This window comes from Megalobrama amblycephala, linkage group LG7, assembly GCF_018812025.1.
Source record: "Megalobrama amblycephala isolate DHTTF-2021 linkage group LG7, ASM1881202v1, whole genome shotgun sequence".
NCBI classification, from domain to species: domain Eukaryota; kingdom Metazoa; phylum Chordata; class Actinopteri; order Cypriniformes; family Xenocyprididae; genus Megalobrama; species Megalobrama amblycephala.
In genome coordinates, this window is record NC_063050.1 from 19035432 (window position 1) to 19060457 (window position 25026).

Sequence of the window (25026 nt, forward strand, 5' to 3'; positions counted from 1 at the left end):
GCCTTATGGTGTTTTTTTTTTTTTTTTTTTTTTAATTATTATTATTATTATCATTATTATTATTGTAATCTTTTTGTGTAGCCTATTGTAATTCGAAGTGTACATTGGAGTTGGTTATAGTTCATTTGTTAGTTTGTTATCTTGAATTTGGAGCACAGCTCTAGACACAAAAACCTGATTGATGCTCATCAGATCCATTTGCAATTCGCTCATCGATCCAAAGGATGCTGTGGAGAATGTGAATTTGTCCCGAGACGTGCGAGAACATCAAATTAAACTTGAATTGAAATTCTTAGGTAAATCCTTGATATCCGTTTCTAATTATGGGTCGTTTAGGGGGTCAGATAGATATATTATAAAAAAAAAAAAAATCTAATATTTCTCGTTTCATTAACCACCACAGTTTTATAAGTTCGTCAGAACACTAAATAGATGATAGCGTTCGCATGGAAGCATAGCAACATCGATAAAACATATAAGTAGGCTTATTGTAATTATTAAACGTTATATCACATTTGAAAAGTATACCACTAAAATGTCTTAAGATTGACAATTCGGTGCCGAGACTGCGAGGAAATTGTTGACAGAAATCAAAGAAGTCATTCAATTCGCACACTGCTAGCCTGTTAGTAGCCTAAGCTAATAACTTCCACATTCAGACAAACGTCATACTTGTCTCTCGGGTTATTAGTATGCGAATTACCCGTGATAAAATTTACTCAAGCTCTGAGTGAAATTCGTTTGGTGTTCGTCTGAAAGTTCCGTCACTGACAATCAATGCGACGGACAAAATCACTCAAATTGCGTCCGTATTATATTTTATTGCAGAATGCATTGTTGGAGAATGTCTGGGTGAATATATGAATGTTGTGTCACTGGAAAGAATCGTGTCTTTATGGTCTTGCTCTCCTCTGTAATCCCCCGAGCTCCTCCCCTCAGTGCGTGGAGAGCTTCATTTGATCAAATCCTTCAAGTTGGAGCGCTTCGCTGAATCACACTTTTCCACAACATCTCAACTGTGGCTGCTTCACCGCGCTGCAACTTGTATGAGGACTTGTTTCCATCAATAACTGACGCTAAAGAGAGGAAAAGGACACTGTATCCTGTTGTTATCAGCGATGGAGAGAGGGATCAGATATTGCCGGGTTAATGTTAGTGCTTTCTGCACCCTGCTTTTGGTTTTGTTCGCTTCGGTTCCGGTGACCAAAACAGTGATAACTTGCAGGTCATGTCACCTGCTGGATAAGTGGAGCGGTCGGGAATTATTGGTGAGGATGGACAGTGGTGTCGACTCTGGTAAAGTTAGTGGAAAAAATGGAGACGGGTCAACGGCGCTGTTTAATTCGGCTGGTGCTGAAACTGCTCAGCCCGACTACGGCGCAACCGACAACGGCGAACACGCTCACTCTGTGCGTAAACGGAATACAGACAGGCTTCGCTCAGAGAAAATGCCACCCGATGATAAATGGAAGTCGGTGCGCAGTAATGGCAAAGTTTATAATCTAAAACGGGCAGGTTCACATGGTTCAAGTTCAGCCCCTGGAGATCCCCATCACCGAGTGCGTAGAAGCACCAAGGGACCCGGCTCGTCCCCAGGTGCGCGCTCGCCGCCGGCTTTTGGCAACGGCACCGCGCGGGCTGCGCGCAGAGTCCCCCGCTCTGAGCTGAGGTGGAACAGGGAAGAGAGGAGAACGGCCACATCACGACAGGAGGAGCTGAAACTTACCAGCTCTACCTTTGCACTGACAGGAGATTCCGCTCACAACCAAGCTATGGTGCACTGGTCCGGCCAAAACAGCAGCGTAAGTGGAAATAAAAGCCATGCGGTTAATTTGTTAAAGCTGTGAAAACACTGTTGAGATTTCACTATATCCCTACATTTAAATAAGTGTTTCCGAAAGTGCGTGTGTGTAAAGGCTGTGTGAGGGGTTTGAATCAGAGACGAACAGATGTCCATTGTTGATGTCCAAGAGATTGCTTCATATGCGTTTCACGCCAGTTTTTTTATTTGTTAAACTGACTTGGTCTTTGATTAACCCTGGCAAAATGAAGGACACTTTCCTGTGCAACACGTTTCCCACTTATGATTGTTTGTGATTTTGGCTCACCAGCTACTCGTGCTTTGAATGTTAAGCGTCAACTTTGGTATCCTTGCTGTGAATAAAGTAAAAAACAGTTTAAACCAGCTTAAAATACTCTCTAATCTTGGTCAGGCTGGTGTGCTGGCTGGTTTTAAAGGGAATTTTGGCACTTTTAAGATGGTTAGGCTAGCGGACCAGCTTGCCGACTGTCTAAGTCAGCTAAACACCAGCTTGGGCAGGCTATGAGACCATCTCAAACCAGCTAAGACAGCACATCAGCTTATGTTGGCTGGATTTTTTTTTTTTTTTTTTTTTCAAGCAGGGATATTTTTAGGTGGTGCATGGGTCCTGTCTCCTTGTTTGTTACCTGAAACATTTTAGCAGAGATATTGTGGGAATAACTGAATGAAATCCACTTCATACAGATCCACAGTGAGCAGTAATCACATTTTAGACACATTGCACTCTGATCTCTGGTATATTGGTGGTGATTTAAATCCATTTAAATTATTATCAGATCAGTAAACTCATGTATTTTACTTTTTGAATAGCCCAGTGAAACGCTATTAATAACACCAAATATAAAAATGCAAAGATGATACAGTTTAAGGTATTTGTGCAGAACAAAGGAATAATAATGCACATTTAAACACTTTTTTTGGTTTAATTTAAAATCTGCAAATTTTATAATGGGACTCAGTCAGTTACTTTAGGCTTCTTCACAAATTAGGCCTTTTGTTTTCCATCAGGCTGTTTACATGTCTTATGAGCATGCTATATGAGGCAGACCTATCATGATATAACATTTAAAGGGTCTGTTATTAATAATTAGATAATAATTAATTACACTTTATTTTAGGGTGACATATTTACAGTGTACTAACTCAAATAAGTAAGCATGTACTTACTATAGAGTTACGATTAGGGTTTGCTTTTTAAGGTAGTTACTTGTAATTATGCGTAATTTACTGTTATTACTACAGTAATTACGTATAGTAACGTACAACTACGTCACCTTAAAATAAAGTGTTACCATAATTATTATTAATAATGCACTGATAACTTTTAGACCCTTCATCACAAATGTCAGATTTAGACTTTCTTTCTTTCTGTATTGTGATAATTTACTAATGACTGCTTTGCACTGAGCCATAATGAGCATTTTCCACAATTCTCCTGTGCAATATATCAGATCAGAGCAAGTGCATTTCAGATATAATTCCTCATCCCCATTATATTTTCCCTCCCTCGCTTGTCAGAGCAGATGTTTTCTTGCCTTCAGGTAAATTCTGAGGGCATTTTCTAATTTAAACACTGTACTCACTAACACGACACATTAGTCAGTGAGATGACAGTCAACCACTGAAAACTTTCAGGACAGATATGGGGAGAGAGTAACCTCAGGGGAATGAAGTTCAGTATGTCCCACAAGCAGAACTCAATCATTTTGGCTCAGAGTTGCTGCTATTATCATATCCCTTAATTGAATTTTCCTAGTGTTGTGCTGTATGAATAGCATATTCAGTAGGTTCAATATATATGGTCTTTTTCGTTCTCAGTAGGTATACAGGGAAACTTAACAATGGGCAAAGTAGAAAAGATGACTTTCATTAAGTATTCAGTGTCATTGCAGTATAAGGAATAATTGAGTAGGCCGGGAGTTTCTTTCCTTAGGTACTTTATGAATAAAGAAACAGCTGTAGTTTATAATGATTTCTATTGTGCAAATGGAAATGAGGATTAATGTTGGCTGGATCTGCGTTTGCTGTATATAACAGATTTTTGAAGAAGATATTGCTAGGTTTTGGTCAGTGTTGGGGGTAACACATTACAAGTAACACAAGTCATGTAATCAGATTACCTTTTTATGTAACTAGTAAAGTAATGCATTACTTTAAAAAATTATCGAAGTTACTTTTTCAAATAAGTAACACAAGTTGCTTTGTTTTTCCATTTGTTGACTGACACCTCCATGTTGAGAGAAATTGGGAGTAAGTGCAGAGGTGTTGTGTGTGCTGTGTAAACATGATGATTATTGTAGATCTAGACCAAATGTGAGGAGACATTTACTTATCTCACTTGCACAAAAACAGATTCAATATTTCTCAAAATTAATAAATGTTTGGATGACTTATATTTTGTGTGTTTTTGGTTGTGAGGGAAAGATAACCTTGCTTCCCAAAGAACCCAGCATTAGTGGAGCTGAGAGTTTTGTGCTCACACATTACATTGATGCGCTCTCTATATTTTTTTTATTAAAATAACCATAGAAACTGATAGTTGCAATCACTTTTTTATTGGTTAAAATTAATGGAGAATATCTCATTCCGTGGCTGCTCGAGCCCTCAGGATCGGCGCTTATGGTTTTATAAACAAGGCCCAGTTTGATGCTGGATTTACAGATCGTATGAAACTGTAAGATGGAGCGGTCACAGCGGTAATGATCCCAGTCATGAGTCAGAACCACAGGTGGTGAGTAAAACTGCTTCAAATGTCTGTTTTGTTGGCAATAGGCGCCTAAGTGCATATAATGTAAACAACACGAACATAGTGAATTCATAAATACATTTTTTATCATTCAATGCTATATTCATTATAGTGATTCAAAAGTTATCCAGGGATAATGCAATGGTGTATTGTGTGTGTTTAAATACATTTGTTTAGCTGACCATTAGGGGTGTGACGAGACAGGTAGCTCACGAGACGAGACGAGACGAGACTCGAGATTGAGTTCACGAGACGAGACAAGATTTTTACACACTATTTTTAAGAAATCCTCAATGGCGAAATACATGACTACAAAAATATTCTGCAGGTGTATTTGAAATATTTTAACTAATCATCTTGTAATGAATGTCATTTCAGTTCTACATTCTGAGTATGAATTATCATATGCAGTAAAAGACAACAATACTCAAGCACTGTAAACAGTTTTGCCACAAACTCAACTAACTGACTTCTCTTCTGTATGATTTCAGTCTCTTTAGGCCTTACTGTACATGATTTATGAGCTTCTACAACTTTTGAGCTCCTAACTGAACTCATTTCCACAAACTGATCATATAAATAAAAACAGTATAAATAAATATGGTAAAACTTTACAATAAGGTCTCATTTATTAACATTAATGTATTAACCAACATCAACTAACAATGAGCAATATATTTGCTACAGTATTTATTAATCTTTGTTTATGTTAGTTAATAAAAATAGTCATTCATTGTTAGTTCATGATAGTTCACAGTGCATTAACTAATGTTAACAAATGAAACCTTATTGTTTGTCCTTAATAAGATTAAGAGAAAACTCTTATTCATTTTTATCGTAACACTTTACATTAAGTGCAACCATAATCACAGTCTTTCAATATGCAAATAAGACCAATTTTTTCTTTGATACAGAGCTAAGAGATGGTTACAACTACGCTGCCCAGCCTAAAATAGCTTTCATATTGAGAGATATCTGTATTCATCAGGGAGCCGCTTTCAAAATGCGGGGTATTGAAATCACGTTTGAATGCGCGCTCACGTTTACTTTCACTTTCGCAATCGCACGTACTCTGTGAATAGGGAGCAGCGGCAGCCGTTATCCAACTGAATTAAATGTTTTTTATTTAAATACAAAGCGACAGTGGAGGCGTAATGTAAACGTAGTGGTGGCATATTCTTTCCTAATCATCCTAGCCACTCTGTAATGGCAATATCACGAGACTACTTTTCGCCTCGACAAGAAATTTCGTCATATTTTAGTCTCGCGAGATCTCGTGACACCTACTGACCATTGATAGCTTGCAGATGATTGCTACGCAAAACTGCGCATGCTCCTCACTCTTTAGCTTCGCTCACACGGCACGCCTCCATGCGCTCGGCTGTTTTCGGAAAGACTCAGTACAGCGTATGTATCTTTTATAAATATGATAAAACGAAAGACTTTTTGAGATATGAAGGATGCACTACTACTCTATAGGTACTCGAGATTAACATGAGATTGGCAGAAACTGTGTGTGATACCCCCCTTTTAATGTTGGTTATAATAGGTTAGGCTAAAAAGCATTACTGTGCATGCCCCCTTTTGGATTGGAGTGTGGATCACCTGTAAACAAAACTGTGACGTCAGTACCGTGACGGTTCAGGATGAATACATGTACCGTTACACCCCTAGTTTATATGCATTTTGATGTGAAGTGCATACAACTTATTGTGTAAGGCTTGATTTTCCTGCTAAGACAAAAGCTGAGATCAAACACCCTGCAATAAAACAATAAAACAATAAAACTCAGTAATCTAGACAGAAGATCTCAATGAAATTTCTGAATTGGCTGTAATTGGCATAATACCTTTTTACTTGACAAATAAAATGTTCTTTTTGATACATTCTGTATAATTCTTAAATCATTATTTCTAGTATATTAAAATGGAGTCTGGTATTACCACAAATCTGTGTTCAGGATAGATCATATGGAAGTCTCAATGAATGGAGACACATGGGGCACATTATTTGAGACCTTTTGATTTCTAACTATCACTGCCTAAGAAAGTTGTTATGAGCAAGCAGAGCACACCCAACTTAAAGGTAAAATATTTACCCTGCATCCTCTGTCTAAGAACAGAACTGTCGGTGTAAGATCACTGTGAGATACCGGCTCCCTAATGAACGAATAATTGAAAATTTGGGATAACAAGAATAATCAAGTATCTAAATTAATAGAAACACAGTCTAAATGTAATAATCATTTGAAATTGGATTTAGATTAAGAGTGAAGTTCTTGTCATCAAGAATAAGCAGAGAATCAACTTTTTGTTTCGTAGCCAATTAGTAAGAAGTTAGATGCAAAAAGTTCCCGAGAACCCTGTTAAATATGCAACTAGCACCAGTTGTCATATGTGACACAGTCTCACGCTAATGCCGTTAACTTACTCAAATCTATTTCTGGTCTCCTTTAGTGCAACATTTGTAAGGGGAAAGAGCAATATATCTGATCTTATAACACTATGTTACCAACTGTCTAAAATGCAATTAATTGGATGGTTAAAAACATACTCTGCCGTCAGTACTGTCTCTTTGATTCAAGCCTGTATAGCAAGATGGTTTGCTAGATGTGGAAAGCAGAGACTGCCCTCCAAAAAAAAAAAAAAAAACGACCTATATTATGACCTATATTTACGTTTTGAAGTCATGTGCCCTCTAGTGGGCGTAAAAATAATGACAGTGTCGTGTTACGTCTGTTGTCATGAAATGACGTATGACTCTCGTTACCAATCAAAATGCGTGTTCATTTAAATGCAATGTGTGGACTTTTTACACCATTTCTCCTATTTCCATTTACCAAAACTATTTTTTTATTAACGAATACACCCACCCCATCCCTAAACCTAACCTTAGTGATTTATAGTGCATTTACACTTTATGAGCACATGCGTTCCCTGGGATCGAACCCCACGATCGCATGATCACATGATTGCGTATTGTTATATATTGCAATGCTTTGCCAATTGAGCTACGCGAAACCCGAAATATGACGCAGATAAAAGGGAACAATGCATTAAAATGAAAGTGTCCTGTTGTCGATAGGGGCGCAACTTTAGCAAACGCTCCTATGGGTCGTATTTCATGAATTAAAATGAAAGTGTCCTGTTTTCGATAAGGGCGCCACTTTAGTAAACGCTCCTATGGGTTGTATTTCAGGGAAGTGACAACGACCTATATGGGCGTATTGGTTGGAGAACATGTTGGGAATATAACATCATGATAGGTTTCAAGTTCCTGTGTTATTTTGTTTTGTTTTGTTTTTGTTTTTCCCAGGTTGGTTCGAACATTTAAGTGCTCATCTGATACCCCCCCCCCCCCCCCAACCAACCACCCCCATGTCATACTGTATAACTATTGGTGATTCTTTTTATTTGTACAGGGCTTCCAATATAGCTTTACAAAGAATAGCAAACCCGCTTGACTAATACTTTATTTCCAACCTTAGTGATATTGAGGTTGTACTACTTTTTTATTGAGTAATAAACCCCATATGTTTTATTCTTTCAAAGACTCATATACTTATGTCAACAATAATGCCAGGACTAATGTATTCCACCACTACAACATCTTGGTATTCAGTGTCCTTTCTTGACCCCTAACACAAATAATGCACAAACTTATTAAAACTTGGAAACATTAAACTCAAAAGATATTTTATATTTCAAAGTGAGAATCAGAAAAATAACAAAAACAATAAAAGCAAAAACATATCCTGTGCAAGGGTTTGTGGGTGGACAGCTGAAGGGCAACCATTTTTATTTTTCTGATATGAATGGTAGCTCTGCCATGAAGTATTTGGCAAGCAATGTAAATGAAGACAAATAGCATTGAAAATGCCTTTGCTAGACAAAAATGAACAACCACCACAAATATTTTACCCTTCAAGATAATTTCGCCTGTTGAAACAAATAACTCTCCAGTGTAACCGCATTCCAAACATTCAATACCAGGCCATTTTTTTAAGCTCTTGAAAAATGAATAGCACCCTACTGGAAATGGCAAACTCATAGCAGTATGGCGCATTGACTTATTGCTAGCATTACAAATCAGTTCAAGCTATAATTCAGTTTAAGTCAACATGAAAACCGAACTGAGCATATTTGCTTTCTTTATATATGTTCCTGGTCAAAATGTAATTGATTAATTGGTTAATGAAATTCCAAAGAAAAGGTCTCATTGCCAATGTAAAACGAGTTACGAATTCTGTTTTTGCGTTGACTACAACTGTATCATAAATACACAATCATTTTTAAAGGGGTCATGACTTAAGAAATCAAATTTGCTTTGATATTTTGACATATAAGAGGTCTTTGTATCATTAAAACATCCTGCAAGTTTCAGAGCTCCTCCTTAATATAAACAAAACATTTATTTAAACAAGCTCCAAAAACAGCTTGTTTGGATATTGGGGGACTTGTGACATGACACAGGCAAATTTGTATGTATGTATGTGTGTGTGTGTGTGTGTGTGTGTGTAACTTTATTAATAAACCTCAAGGAACATATTTGAATAATAATAAAAAAAAAAAAAAAAAAAATCCATGTCATGACCCCTTTAAAGTGATTATCTGGACAACCAAATGCTCATTGAAAGCTCACACAAATACTCCTACTTAAAAGCGCAGTTTACCCAGAAATTAAATACACTCGCCATTATGTTGTTCCAAAACCTGTATGATTTCTTTTTTTTCTGAGGAACACAAAAAAGGATTGGAAAGACATGAGAGAGAGTAAATGAAGATAGATGTTCCATTTTTATGTGGGAGTATTTCAGTGAGTTTCATTATAAATGAGCATTTGGTTGTGCCAGATATACTTTAAAAATGATTGTGTGTTTATAATATTGTACATTTATGGTTAACACAAAAATGGCATTTGTAACACATTTTACCTTGCAATGAGACATTTTCTTTGAAATTCACACTATGACCAGGAACATGTACTGTATAAAGAAAATAAACACACTCTTAAAAGTAAAAGTTTTATAACCTTAAAGGCGCCCTCGAATGAAAAATTGAATTTATCTTGGCATATTTGAATAACAAGAGTTCAGTACATGGAAATGACATACAGTGAGTCTCAAACTCCATTGTTTCCTCCTTCTTATATAAATCTCATTTGTTTAAAAGACCTCCGGAAAACAGGCGAATCTCAACATAACACCGACTGTTACGTAACAGTCGGGGTGTACGCCCCCAATATTTGCATATGCCAGCCCACGTTCCCAACATTATCATTATGAAAGGCATTAGACAAGGGCAGAACGTCTGGATGTGCACTGCTGAATCAACAGACTAGGTAAGCAAGCAAGAACAACAGCGAAAAATGGCAGATGGAGCAATAATAACTGACATGATCCATGATATCATGATATTTTTAGTGATATTTGTAAATTGTCTTTCTAAATGTTTCGTTAACATGTTGCTAATATACTGTTAAATGTGGTTAAAGTTACCATCATTTCTTACTGTATTCACGGAGACAAGAGAGCCGTCGTTTCATTATTAAACACTTGCAGTCTGTATAATGCATAAACACAACTTCATTCTTTATAAATCTCTCCAACAGTGTGTAATGTTAGCTTTAGCCATGCAGCATAGCCTCAAACTCATCCAGAATCAATGTAAACAATATAACAGTATACAATACTCACATAATCCGACGCATGCATGACGAACACTTTGTAAAGATCCATTTTGAGGGTTATATTAGCTGTGTGAACTGTGTTTATGCTGTTCAAGGCAAGCGCGAGCTCCGGGGGCGGGGGAGCACGAGAATTAAAGGGGCCGCAACCTATATATCAGTGAATAGTTAATGATGCCCCAAAACAGGCAGTTAAAAAAATTAATTAAAAAAAAAAATCTATGGGGTATTTTGAGCTGAAACTTCACAGACACATTCAGGGGACACCTTAGACTTATATTACATCTTTTAAAAACATAATCTAGGGCACCTTTAAAGGGTTCTGTCAGGCACTTCATATATAGAATCTTGTGGATTTGATTTTAATTCATTTATTTTTAATTCATTTTTAATGTTAACTAAATGTTACCTAACTGATCAGCTCATAAACATACTTTATCAGTTAAACATGAAAGTATCATGCAGTCATTTAAAGCATTTATCCTTTTTGACACAAAAGATTATTTAAAATTGAGTCAAGAACCTTTGAACCCTTTTTTTATCAGTTATGCTTTCATATTGACTTTAACTGAATTTTTATTATGAATGTTTAATTCTGATTAAAGATTTTTATAGCCATCTTACCTAGCCCATTCGTTCGTCCCTACCTGAGTTCTGTCTTTCTTTTTCTCTCTCAAATTTACTAATTAATCTATGAATAATGGCAGCTTCAGCGGGGGTTTACTAACAAGCATGACCGTTCGAGCAAGAAATTTTATAATGCAAGAGTAATGTGAAGATAATGGGATAAAATTAGTCCACAATTTTATTTTCCCCTAAGTGTCACAGTGATGTTTATTGTTCTCAAACATGTCATAAAAGAAAGAGAAAATGGCACAAAATAAGCTTCATGTTTGATGTTAAGTGCCAATTCAGAAAACTATTCTCATTATTACATTGATTGCCAAATTATTATTTTTTTGTTGCACAAAGGAAAACATTGAAGATTTACTTGGTAATAATATATATATATATATATATATATATATATATATATATATATATATATATATATATATATATATATATATATATATATATATATAAGTTTTAATTCCCTTTAGTGATTAGGGCATGGTTATACAGTAAGTGTTTTGAGAGTGTAGTTATGGTAGTTAGTCTGTAATCTTTCTTCACTTCCTTGATTAAAAGGACTTAATCTTTTCTGCTGTTTCTCCATCATAGTAAATAGCCACTTATAAGTTCATATTGTTCAGGACTTGCTGGTTGGCATTTCTACTCAAAGTGTAATGTGAATATGAATGCATTAATAGTAGTATAAATCACTGCTAGTGCAAAGGTCAAAAGTACATTTCTTTCCCAGGATGCTGTGCTATTACAAATGCAGTGTTCTTTTTGACTGCTCTGTTAGCTGGACAGTGCCTAATGGTCATCTTAAAGTAATGTTGATGCTTGATGCTCGCTATGTATCCAGACATTCGCTTTGTGAAATGATAAGACATATTCAGTGAACTGGGAACAGGCTAAATGACTAATGTAGCAGATTTTTTATAGGCAAAATGTGGTTTCTTCCAGGGGACACTTAGTGGCTCAGAAAGACGAAAGCCTCTTTTAAGTCATTCAAATCTCAGGATGTTATTCTCACTAGTAAAGTGAGTGCCGTTGCAATAGACCATTTAGAACTAGCATTCATTCTAAAATGAATCTGTTTGATAGCTATGTGTTTTGCTATTTTTCTTCTAACAGAGTGAAAAAAAAATCTCCAGGTCACATTTCACCTTAAATTAAAAAAAAAAAAAAAAAAAAAAGGCTAAATAAGTCAAAGAAAAATACAATTTTAAGACAATTAATTAAATTAGTTTACAATTAGTAGAATTACAATATTTTTTATTCTAATTAGATTCTCATTACTCTAGCAATTATTAAGTATAATTAAATGAAATTAAATATTACCATGATAAATTATGTTATTAAAAGGTTTTGTTAGATGATTTCATAATAACACATTTCATACTATCACACTCTGTTTAATATATAGTTCTGAATGACATTTTGGAAAGAGTGTTTGCTTTTCGATGAAAAACAAGTTATGAAATTGTGGAATTGTCTATTCCCTTACGTAAGTGTGACTTTATTTCTTGTCCAGCTCCATATGTTGTTCCACGGTATAGTCAAACTGCAATATATTTTCAATATATTAGATTCAGTTTCAGTTCAACACAAGTGTATTAGTCAGACTCAAGGTAGCATAACCTGTTATGTAGTCATGATTACACCTTGCTGTATGACTCAGAAAGACCAAGACGCACACACACACACACACACACACACACACACACACACACAGGTTTGTTTTTGTGAATTGTGGGGACATTCCATAAGCGTAATGGTTTTTATACTGTACAAACTCTATTTTCTATCACCCTACACTACCCCTAAACCTACCCATCACAGGAAACTGTGCACATTTTTACTTTATCAAAAAATCTCATTCTGTATGATTTATAAGCCTTTTGAAAAATGTGGACATGGGGTATTGTCCTCATAAGTCACCCTCTCCTTGTAATACCTATATATGTCATACCCATGTCATTATACAAATTTGCGTCCTGATATGTCACAAAAGCACGCGTACACACACAATTTTGTGTTTACAAAATTTCAGAATGAGTGGCACTTTTACATGGGAGTAAGTTCATTTGCATCTAATAAGGATCAGCAATTAATGACAACGTAACCGTCATTGCTGCATTTCATGATAAATAATACAGCAAGCCAAATGTAAGTGTTAAAAAGTGATCTTCTCAAAATGTTCATTAACTGAATGACTCTGAATGGAGAGAGAATGACACAGCGAGAGAAACACGTCTAACAGAATGAGAGATAAACAAGAGTGACATATCACTGTGTGGAGAGAACACACATAAGTCTTTTTCTCCCAGCATGCATTTCATTTTTTTTGACAGGGGTGAGTGCTAAGAGTACTTAAAACTAGTCAGGGGTTTCCGTATCCCAGAATGCAGCGGGAAAGTCATAGGCAGCCTGCTCTGCGCATATCTGTGGCACAAATTGAATTTCAAGCAATCTGTAGCCCTCAGGAACAGAAGTGAAAATGCCAAAGAAAACATTTTTTTTCAGTAGAAGCGAATCATGCTGAAAGATGAGATGAATGATTGTGATAATTGTGCGAGTTAGCCGTCGCATGCTGGAAAATGCCATGGCTAAACTTCACAGATCTACTGAGATTACAGCATCTGAATAAAGCCATTATTGCTATTGCCTCGCATTCTGCCAGCGATTATTACCTCTCTTCTCCTCTCAAGAGCAAAGTAATTTGGTGATATTGACATCTGTGTTATGATTTACTTCAGACTAAATGGCAGTTAAGGGATTAATCCACATAAATGTCTGGTAATAAACCAGCTAATATGAAAAAATGTTATATAGAATAATTCTTGAGTGTAGAAAGCTTCGACTGAAATGCTCAAAAGAGTGACACGGGGCAATGGACTCCCTTAAAATTATATTTAATGCTTACTTTATGAGAAATTGAAGAGTAGATCATTTTCCGAAGAACATGTAGGCTAAGTTGTGTTTGCCTGTGCAAAACTTGTTTTGGGTTGTTATGCAGTTGCTAAAGAGTTCGGAGTGGTTTTGCCATGCGGTTTTAGGATGTTCTAGGTGGAAGTTTGGGTGTTTTTAGTGGTTGTCAGGTGGTTTTCTTATAGTCAAAAGGGCCCACCTTCAAGTTTCTGTGATATTCTGGTAATTCAGTCTGGTCTCATTGTTAATACGTAGGCATTAAAGGATTAGTTCACTTCAAAATGAAAATTACCCCAAGATTTACTCACCCTCAAGCCATCCTAGCTGTATATGACTTTCTTCTTTCTGATGAACACAATCGGATTTACAAAGAATTTACAAAGTAAAATATGCCAATTTACAAAGTAAAATATGTAGCTTCCACCAGACCGCCTTCTGTGTTCAACTTACGAAGAAAGTGTAACGCCTCTCGCAGTTCAAAACGCAACGTTTTTCATACAGAAGGCGTTCTGGCAGAAACTAGATATTTTACTTTATAACTTGATACTTGATATTTTTCTTACACAAATGCATCGCTTCATTTCAGAAGGCCTTTATTAACCCCCGGAGCCGTGTGGAGTATGTTTACAATGGATGGATGCAATTTCTTGATCTTTAAACCCACTCACTGCCGTTATAAAGCTCGGATGCGTCAGGATATTGTCATGTCATGTCATGTCTTGTTTTGGTTTTGTTTCATGTTCATAGATTATGGTTTGTTTTCATTGTTATGCTTTGTTTGTTTTGCCATGTGTTTTGTGTCATGTGATTTCCATTGCCCTCATGTGTTCATGTCATGTGCTTCCCCTGTCTCATGTGTCATGTTCTGATTGGTTGTCATTGTCATGTGATTTCAGTTCTGTCTTCCCATTGGTCCTCTGTCTTCATTGTTCACAGGTGTTCCTTGTTTTGTCATTAGTCTCCCTGTATAAATAGCCCTCATGTTCCATTGTAATCTTGTCTAGCTTTGTTTATTGTAACCCGTTGTTGGTGAGCGTCTGGATCGTTATTAGTCTAGTCTAGTCTAGTCTAGTCTAGTCTAGTCTAGTCTAGTCTAGTCTAGTCTAGTCAAGTCAAGCCATGCCACGCCACGCCACGTCTTTGTTTATGTTCCTGTTCCTGTTTGTATCTTGGATTTATGTTATTAAAAACTGCACTTGGGTTCTACCTACGCTCGCCTCCAGTGGACTCCCTTTACGTTACAGATATTTATTAATATAACTCCGATTGTGTTTATCAGAAAGAAGAAAGTCATATACACCTAGGATGGCTTTAGGGTGAATAAATCTTGGAGTAATTTTCAGTGAACTAATCCTTTAATACTTAACATTTAAACATATAAAGCAAACTTTTTTGTACATTTGGATAGATGCTGAAACATACAAAATGGAGGTTTTGGCAACATTTAAACATAAACATTATTACATTTTACATTTTTAAAAAACAAAATATTTAAGAATCTTTTATATCATAAAAACATTTGTATAACTGCCCTTTTACCATTTTATAGACAATTTTTTAGATCCATTAAACCCTACCCCCAAACCAAAACATAACCATTTTATAGAGAATATTAAAAGAATACCAAGTGATGGACAGGTAAGTGTAGGAAAATGACAATTTTAGTAACAATATAGCATTAAAATGATATTTTGAGCAGCTATTCCCACTCCTACCTCTAAACCTACCCATTAGCATTTCATAAAATATGTACATATGCACACTGCTGTAAAAAGTGTCATAAAGCTTCTTGAGGCGGTAATTTTTGAATTCATAACAAGTGCGGGATTTGGCGTTTGATGTCGCTATTGAGAATGGAGATGAAGATCACAGAATAAAGGCCTGGATTTGGATCTTTTCCTCACAACCGTACAGATTCTAAAGATTTGGATTACAGTGAACGAATACATTTGCTGTAATTTTTGTTTTTTGGTGTATTTTATGGTTCTGTTGTCAGTCACAGCATAGGACTCTACTGAGAAAATATGTCCCATGGCAAACAAAATAAATGTTACATGACAAATAATGGTTAAACGATTACAGTAATTTTATTCATTTAAGGTTTTAAAGTGTAGTCTTATTTAACATTATGTAACCCTTCAAAACAAGTTTGCAGCAGAAGTTACAAACGGAGCAAAATGTTATCATTTCATATTAAGTAGATGACTGTAAAAAATAAATGATGATAATAAACTATTTAATAAATGCAACTGAAAACATAACTCAAATTGAATACCAAAGAATCAATAGAAAAAATAGGGTACTTAGACATGGCTTAAATCTCCTTCTGTTCAGATTCTTAATGTTTTATTGTCCACCAGGCGAAAAGTGTAATTCTGATTGCTGCATATAACTACACAGATACCACAGCAGAAACTACTAGCCTAAGAACAAATACTGTACACCAATTACAAGCATAGATAAGTAACATACAGTTACAAATAAAGTAGAAGGTCCAACTGTAGTATTAATTTTCATGTACAGAAATGTAATAATTAAATTAAAAATGATAGTGTTCACTGTATAAATTTAATATAGATTAATCTTTGTTAAAGCTGTGTTTTGTTGTTTGATTTACATTACAGACAACAGCGGGTATTTATAGGTTGCTGTCCCCATGCACGCACACATCCGATAGATACACATCTGAATTCTCACCTCGTTCAAATAAGACATAACCGAATGTAAAAAACGACCCTATAGGTCATTTTTCAAGCACCTTATTACGACCTATATTTACGTTGTGTCGTGTTACGGCTGTCGTCATGAAATGACGTATGACTCTCGTTACCAATCAAAATGCGTGTTCATTTAAATGCAATGTGTGAACTTTTTACACCATTTGTCCTCTTTCCATTTAGCAAAACTAATTTTTTATATTAACGACTACACCCACCCCACCCCTAAACCTAACCTTAGTGATTTATAGTGCATTTACACTTTATGAGCACATGCGTTCCCTGGGATCGAACCCCACGATCGCATGATCACATGATTGCATATTGTTATTGCAATGCTCTGCCAATTGAGCTACGCGAAACCTGAAATATGACACAGATAAAAGGGAACAATGCATTAAAATGAAAGTGTCCTGTTGTCGATAGGGGCGCCACTTTAGTAAACGCTCCTATGGGTCGTATTTCAGGGAACTGACAAACGACCTATATGGTCGTATTGGTTGGAGAACATGTTGCTCTCTCTACGTGTGTGTGCATCTGTGCGCACCGATAACAGCGTGGCATACGATACCAAATTAAATCCTCTTTTGCCTCTTCTAGCGCTGGAATGGTTTTATATCTATTTAATGTGTAAGCTAGCAAGACAAAACACGTGCTAATGATAACCTTTTACTCTATTGCGGTGAAACTTGCAATTGATCAACAACGATCCATTTAACCACTACGTTCTACTAACTATAAGTAACTTCTCAACTACATGTCAAATAATTCCCATTAGAGTGTTAGTAGTAGTAAACTGTTAGGTTTGGGTTCGGTTGACATGTACTTGCAAAGTTACTTATAGTCAATAGAATTTCTGTTAGGGAGCATCAAAATAAAGAGTTAGCAGTTATTAATACTGTAATGAGAGTTACTTGACATGTAGTCACTTATAAAATGTCGAAAGTGGACCACTGAAATAAAGTGTTACCCACAAATGGTATGACAAGTTATATGCTCAAGTAATTCTTATGGTATATATGAAAAAAAAAAAAAAAGACAGATACTGATGTATTTGTGTGTGTGTGTGCGCGCATGTTTAATTGTGACATATCAGGACACAAATTTGTATAATGACATGGGTATGACATACATAAATATTACAAGGAGAGGGTGACTTATGAGGATAATACCCCATGTCCCCATTTTTCAAAAGGTTTATAAATCATACAGAGTTTTTTTTTTTTTTTTTTTTTTTTTTTTTGAGAAAGTAAAAATGTGCACAGTTTCCTGTGATGGGTAGGTTTAGGGGTAGGGGTAGTGTAGGGGGATAGAAAATACAGTTTGTACAGTATAAAAACCATTACGCCTATGGAATGTTCCCAAAATTCACAAAAAACGAACCTGTGTGTGTGTGTGTGTGTGTGTGTGTGTGTGTGTGTGTGTAGGTGCTAAGGTGAGACGGGGTGTGAGATGTGGGAGACGGGGTGTGGGAATCAACGGTGAGAACAGAAAAGCCAAATCAATCTTACACGTGTAATTGACATTCCCTCTAGATGCTATTAAACATGCAGCACCTCTATACTGGCTGCTGCCACGCTACAACCCAAATCTGCTCACACCCTCCAAACTAGCTGACAACCAAAAACAACTGGGAAATGCTTTAAGACATTGATGCAGAGGCCCAAATGGATTGAAAATGCAGCGGCCAGGCCCTATTTTTGAACTAGATTTGGCTTAGTGGACGTTTTTAATCGGCCAGACGTGAGGTAGAGGAGGGATGGAGAATCCCACTGCATTCAGAACAGGATGATTGTTTCAGAGAGCTGATGTAAGTGGCGAAATGAACAAACTGTTGTCCAATTTCAAAGAGACAGCAGTGCCTTGAGCGGTATCCGAAATTGCTGAGACTAAGTAAATTTAAACATATTCCAGATAGTCTCGGATAAAGACACCAACTGTGTTGTTTTATTCCAATTTTTTAAAGGAATGGAAGCTCATTTTCACCACATAAGAAAAAAATGTTAACAAACTATGTTATAGTTATTGCATAAATGCCATAGTTATGACACATAATGCAGCTCTATAAGACAGTGTAAATTATTAGAGGAAAAAGTCAAAATTTAAAAAAAAGTTATATTTTTTCTCAGTGTCATAACTGACTTTTATCTCCTTATTTTAACTTTCTCTCATAATTTTCACTTTAATCACATAATTATAACTTATTTGTCATAATCTAAACAGTTTTTCTCATAATTATGACTATCATAATTTTGACTTTTATGACTTTTCATGTCATTATGATTTACCAAAAAAATGTTTTTTTTTTTTTTTAAATAGTTTAATGTGAAATGTGCATAAAGTGGCATCCATATGGTCACCCAAAAATTATGTCCTTTTTGGATCCTGAAACTATTATTATTAAACTAGTATTTGGACTTTATTTTTTTTTATAAAATGGACAAAAAAAGACGTTCTTCAGAATATCTTCTTATGTGTTCCACAGAAGAAAGAAAGCCATCTGAGTTTTGAATGACCTACGAGTGAGTAAATGATGAGAGAATTTGTATTTTTAATTTATTTATTAATTTTTAGTTTTTTTGGGAGTGGCGTGAACTATCCCGCTAGCAGTGATTGTGATATCTCAAGGTTGTGCTATTTTATGAATAAAGTGACGGCTAAAGGCCATTGTAAGGCACAATGCGCAGCTGTGCTACATCCACAACAAAGCATTCATTATCAGGTCAATGGCAGTTAAAAAAGGGAAAATATATATTTTCTGGAAAGCAACATCAAACAGCTGTCGTGGAAGAATGCAGCTCCCTCTCTTTGAAGGTATGGCATATCAAAGGAAGGTGTAAATGAATGTATTAAATAAGTCATGTTAAAAAAAATAATAACTTTCATTGACTCCTTTGAAGAGGCCTGCCAAACCAAACATTTAAAAAAAAAAAGCAATGTGCAAATTGATTTACTGAGTAGTTGATTTGATACTTTCTTCAACATAGCCCTTTTTTTTCAGTGACTTTAAAAGTAATTTGCGTTCAGAAGTGGCATAGCAGACCACCTTATGCAAGCTCATATATATAAAAAAAAAATTAAAAAAAATTGAGGTATGGTGCTTGCCAGTATTAGGCTAGGCCCATCTGTGTGAGACGTCTTTGAAAAGACACTTTGGAGATAGATGAAGACATCTGGTTGCACCTGCCGCATCTGCTTATGTCCAAACATGTTTACCTCACTTCCCTCACGAACGCTTAAAGACTGCTCTTCTCTTAGCCTTGGCTTTGATCAAGTACCTACAAGTGTCACTGTTCCCATGGCTGTTAGGAGGCATTACCTCTTCCACTGGTCATTTATATTCAAAACAAACACATTATCAATTTAAATGATTCCACACGGCTTAAGCGCTCATCAACAGCCTCTTATAAAATGTTTAATAATTCAATTACGGATCCAGTTTTGACTAAAAACAGTCACACTCAAAGTTTGCTTCTTAATTACATTAATGAGTTGTATTCAGCATACTCATTTATTATAATATGGCTATTCTGATCAGGGTTGCATGCTTTGGGGAAAAATATAATTGTGATTTTTCTGGAAAAAAAAAAACCAAACAAACAAAAAAACACACATTGTAATTCTGATTTAAAATACATTTTCCCAATGGTTTGCTGTACTTGTAATTTTACAAAAAATTGTGATCGTATATCAACAGGACTATACAACAACAACAACAACAACAACAACAACAACAACAGCAATAATAAGAATAAGAATAATAAATACAAATTTTGGTCACACTTTAGATTAGGGTCCAATTCTCACTATTAATTAAATATTAACTACAACTTTTACCTCAATAAACTCCTAATTACTGCTTATTAATAGTTAGTAAGGTAGTTATTAAGTTTAAGTATTAAACTTAAGAATTAAGGGATGTAGAATATGGTCATGCAGAATAAGGCATTAATATGTGTTTTATAAGTACTAATAAACAGCTGATATCCTAGTAATATGCACGCTAATAAACAACTAGTTAATAGTTAGAACTGGACCCTAAACTAAAGTGTATAAAATAAAATATCAAGCATTCAAGAAAAATATAATTATAATATTAATAATAATAATAAAAACATCATCATCATCATCATCATCATAGTAATATACAGTACCAATCAAAAGATGGAAACATTAATATTTTTAATCTTTTTGAAAAAAGTCTCCTATGCTCATCAAGGCTGCATTTATTTGATCAAAAATAGAGAATAAAACAGTAATATTATGAAATATAATTACAATTTAAAATAATGGTTTTCTGTTTTAACATACTTTAAAATTTAATTTATTCCTGTGATGCAAAGCTGAATTTTCAGCATCATTACTTCCAGTCTTCGGTGTCACATGATCCTTCAGAAATCATTCTAATATGCAGATTTGATACTCAGTTATTATCAAATTTAGAAACAATTGCACTGCTTAAAGGGATAGTTCACCCAAAAATGAAAATTTGATGTTTATCTGCTTACCCTCAGGGCATCCAGGATGTAGGTGACTTTGTTTCTTCAGTAGAACACAAATGATGATTTTTAACTCCAACCGTTGCCGTCTGTCAGCCGTATAATGTGGGTCAATGGGAACTTCTTTTATAAGAGTAAATAAAACTTGCATAGACAAGTCCAAATTAAACCCTGCAGCTCGTGACGACACATTGATGTCCTAAGACACGAAAATCGCGCTCTGACAACGGCAGTGATGTCTAGCACTCATTGAAGTATATGCGCGAGATATTGTCAGAGCGCGATCAGACCTCGCTAAGCGAGTGCTGAACGCAGTTGGACATAGTGATGTTTTAGAGGTAAAAAATGATATAAATACTGTTCGGTTTCTCACACAAACCGATCTTTTTGTGTATTAGGACATCATTGTGTCGTCACGAGCCGCAGGGTTTAATTTGGATTTGTCTATGCAAGTTTTATTTACTCTTATAAAAGAAGTTCCCATTGACCCACATTATACGACTGACAGACGGCAACGGTTGGAGTTAAAAATCATCATTTGTGTTCTACTGAAGAAACAAAGACTCCTACATCTTGGATGCGCTGGGGGTAAGCGGATAAACATCAAATTTTCATTTTTGGGTGAACTATCCCTTTTAATATTTTTTTGGAACGTGATACATTTTTTCAGGATTCATTGATGACTAAAAAGTTAAAAAGAACAGCATTTATTCAAAAAATAAAAATCTTTTCTAACAATATAAATCTTTACTATCTCTTTTTATCAATTTAACACATCCTTGCTGAATAAAAGTATTAATTTCTTTCAAAAAACAGTATATATTGTTACAAAAGATTTCTATTTTAAATAAATACTGTTCTTTTTAACTTTTTATTTATCAAAGAATCCTAAAAAAAGTATCACGTTATAAAAAAAAACATTAAGCAGTACAACTTTTTCCAACATTTATAATAAATCATCATATTAGAAAGATTTCTGAAGGATCATGTGACACTGAAGACTGGAGTAATGGCTGAAGGAAATTCAGCTTTGCATCACAAAAATAAATAATATTTTAAGGAATATTAAAACAGTTATTTTAAGTTGTAAAAATATTTCACAATATTACTGTTTTTTTTTCTCTCTATTTTTGATCAAATAAATGCAGTCCTGATGATACAACACTTCTTTCAAAAACATTAAAAATAGTAATGTTTCCAAACTGTTGACCGGTACTGTATATATATCATTTTTTACAATACAACTATTTTGGTGGAAAACCGCAGAGAATCCTTAAAGGTTGGGAAGATGGTTGCCGCATGTTGCATTTCCAAATGCAGGTTAAAAGTGATCTAAACTGTAACCGAGCTGCTCTGAGACACTGAAAACACTGAACCATGAGGCATTCACGTGATTCAGATTAGGACCACAATGCATCGCTTCGCTCTGAAACACACAGTGCATATATATATTCAATTAAATCACAGTCTTTGCGATTTGATAATCACATTAATCGCATTTCATTTCGATGAATCGTGCAGGCCTAATTCTGATGAGTAATAAAAATTAATTTAGCACTTAGCATATTCAGTGTCTTATAAAAGCAATAATCTACTTGAATCTATGAGCTACAGTGATTTTACCACAGTTAAATAGTTTTTTGACAGCTCTGCTTCGTCTTGTGCTAAAGAACACTCTTTACCCGTGATGAAATCACTTTAGCTCACGACCCATGGCTTATTGCTTTAATATATGCTAGGCACTTTATATTCTCTAGCTTAGCAGACGATTTAAATGTAACAAGGTTTTTTCACGTCTTCTCTGGCCTTGAAGTGTGTCTTCATGTTGTTGTGAAGGTGTACATGATGTTAAATTACTCTGAGGCGGCGGTAAGTGATGATAGGCATCTGATAATTGTATCCATCCCTCTCCTCCTTCATCTCCCTTTCCATCAGATTTCATTTCCACCGTCTTAATGTTTTTGCAAAATGAAACCAGGGGGCCGGGGAATAAAGATGGCACTGTCCGATCTGTTTTTTTTTTTTTTTTTTTTCCTTCCTTGCGTCGGTCTGTAATTTATATGTAAAACAGCGTGGGAAGTGCAGGTGGAGAGATGATGAATTGGTTAAGCGCTAAACTGCAACAGGCCGCAGATCATTAGCGATCAGGCCATTCGGATTGGCAAAGGAGATCAGGATTAATTGATTTATCCGCACACCCCCATGGGGCACTTCACTATGGGGGGAAAATGAGGTTGGGAAGCTAAAAGGTTGGGATGCATCCGCCGCCACTCGCACTCTCGACAAGATAAGCGAAAAGAAAGGCGAGATAAAAGGAAGCGTCAGTCACAGTCCAGTGAGTTGTGCGCTTTGAATCTCAGAGAAATTGAGAAGATCCATGCTGAAGAAAACAGATGTATACTATTCACAAAGTTACAAGGCACGTAATGCTGTTTGTGGAGTGACAGAACATAGTGCATTATTTTATGTTAGGGGGGAAAAAGAGGAAAGGAATATTTTTTCGGTAGCTAAACTCCTGTGACCGGCTGTGTCACATCCTCCCCTTTTAAGTCTCTTAGCACTGCCAATCAAACAGACTAGAAGACTTGCTCCAATGCATTATTAATCGATTCATCCCATTCATCATTTATTGAACCAGGTGGTCTGCCTGATACTCCAATAATTTATTTTTTTAAGTTAAATAGGCATCACAGAGCATTCATTTGATAGGTGGAGGAGAGATCGGGGAGGTAGAGGAAGCTGTGGAGATCTGCTGGTGACTTGAAAGTCATCCAGGCTGTAGAAATGAGGGCCGTCTGGATTCACACAGAGAGATGCTGAAATGAAAGAGAAATAGTTGATTTCTCAGGGTGTTGCTTTTATGTTCAAGCCCACAGATCCTTCTTTAATTCTCACTCTGTAAAGGACATGCGTGGCCTCTGATTGTGTATCCTTACATTTTGATTTTCTTATAAACCTTTGACCAGTTGAACTGAAAGTCCTCAGTTCATGCTAAAAGATAGGACCTCATTTTAGATGAAATGCATCATAGAGTTTTGAAAAATCTCTTTTGGTGTAATGCAATTCTTGTTATTGACTGTAATTTCATAAGCTTGCGCTAAGTTGTCTGAAACTTTCTTTATTTTTTCCTCTGACCCTGGCTTTGGGCTTATTAGGTTTATTTTTTTTCCATTTAGACTCAATAATGTGGACTAGAAAAATTGCTACATATTTCTTGAATTAAATGAATGGGCAGCATGCCAACTGCAGTCCATCTGTATGTCCATTGATTTTCAATATGGATGTTAAGCTGTAAAAAACTTGGGCACAGAAATATGCCGCATTGATTAAATTCGTAAGACAAGGACTAGAATAATACGGAGATTTCAAGTTCAGAATGGCACCAAATTGCAAAAATAATGGCTTTCCAAACATTCTCAAGCTCATAGGGCCATGCATTATTGCTCTTTTGTCAAAGTTCGACGTTTCTCTCGCTCTCTGTCTCTCTCTCTCTCTCTCTCTCACACACACACACACATAAACATTTTTTGTGTTTTCAGGATTCAGGATTCTTTTTTTCTTTTTTTTGTGGGCAAGTTTCATTTTAAAAAAAAGGTACATTTTGAACAAAAAACTGAGAAAATCACACTTTTGTCAAAGACTGCATCCAGAATGATGATCAAAACATAAATCGAGTAGATTGAGTCCCGCATCAACACCCGCAAAGCTTGCACAGTCCTATACCTCTTCCTGGGTTGACATTTCATTCAGTAACATTAGGCAGTTTTGATTTATATGCTGTTTAAAGGGCTAGTTCACCCAAAAAATGAAAATTATCCCATCAATTACTCACCCTCAAGCCATCCTATGTGTATATGACTATCTTCTTTCAGTCAAACACAGTCGGAGTTGTATTAAAAATATTCTGATTATTCCAAGCTTGTGAATTGTAACCGAGATTTTGAAGTTATAAATACGGATATTTTTCTTACAAAAAAAAAAAAAAGGCATTGCTTCATTTCAGAAAGCATTTAT

The 25026-nt window shown here is 35.6% G+C and overlaps 1 protein-coding gene across 4 annotated transcripts in view; it reads left to right on the top strand.

Annotated features, from left to right (window-relative positions):
* Nucleotides 1–240: 240 nt before the first annotated feature.
* Nucleotides 241–25026, top strand: part of LOC125271957 (VPS10 domain-containing receptor SorCS1) — a 230363-nt gene continuing 205577 nt past the window's right edge. For 2 of the 4 annotated variants that reach the window (XR_007185740.1, XM_048196350.1), the window contains exon 1: nucleotides 241–1802. Coding sequence is in view for 2 of the 4 variants with exons in the window: in XM_048196350.1 (XP_048052307.1) it covers nucleotides 1119–1802 (684 nt within the window). In the remaining 2 variants the exon portion in view is untranslated. The remainder of the gene's footprint in view (nucleotides 1803–25026) is intronic. The other 2 variants (XM_048196349.1, XR_007185739.1) reach the window with 2 other exon arrangements.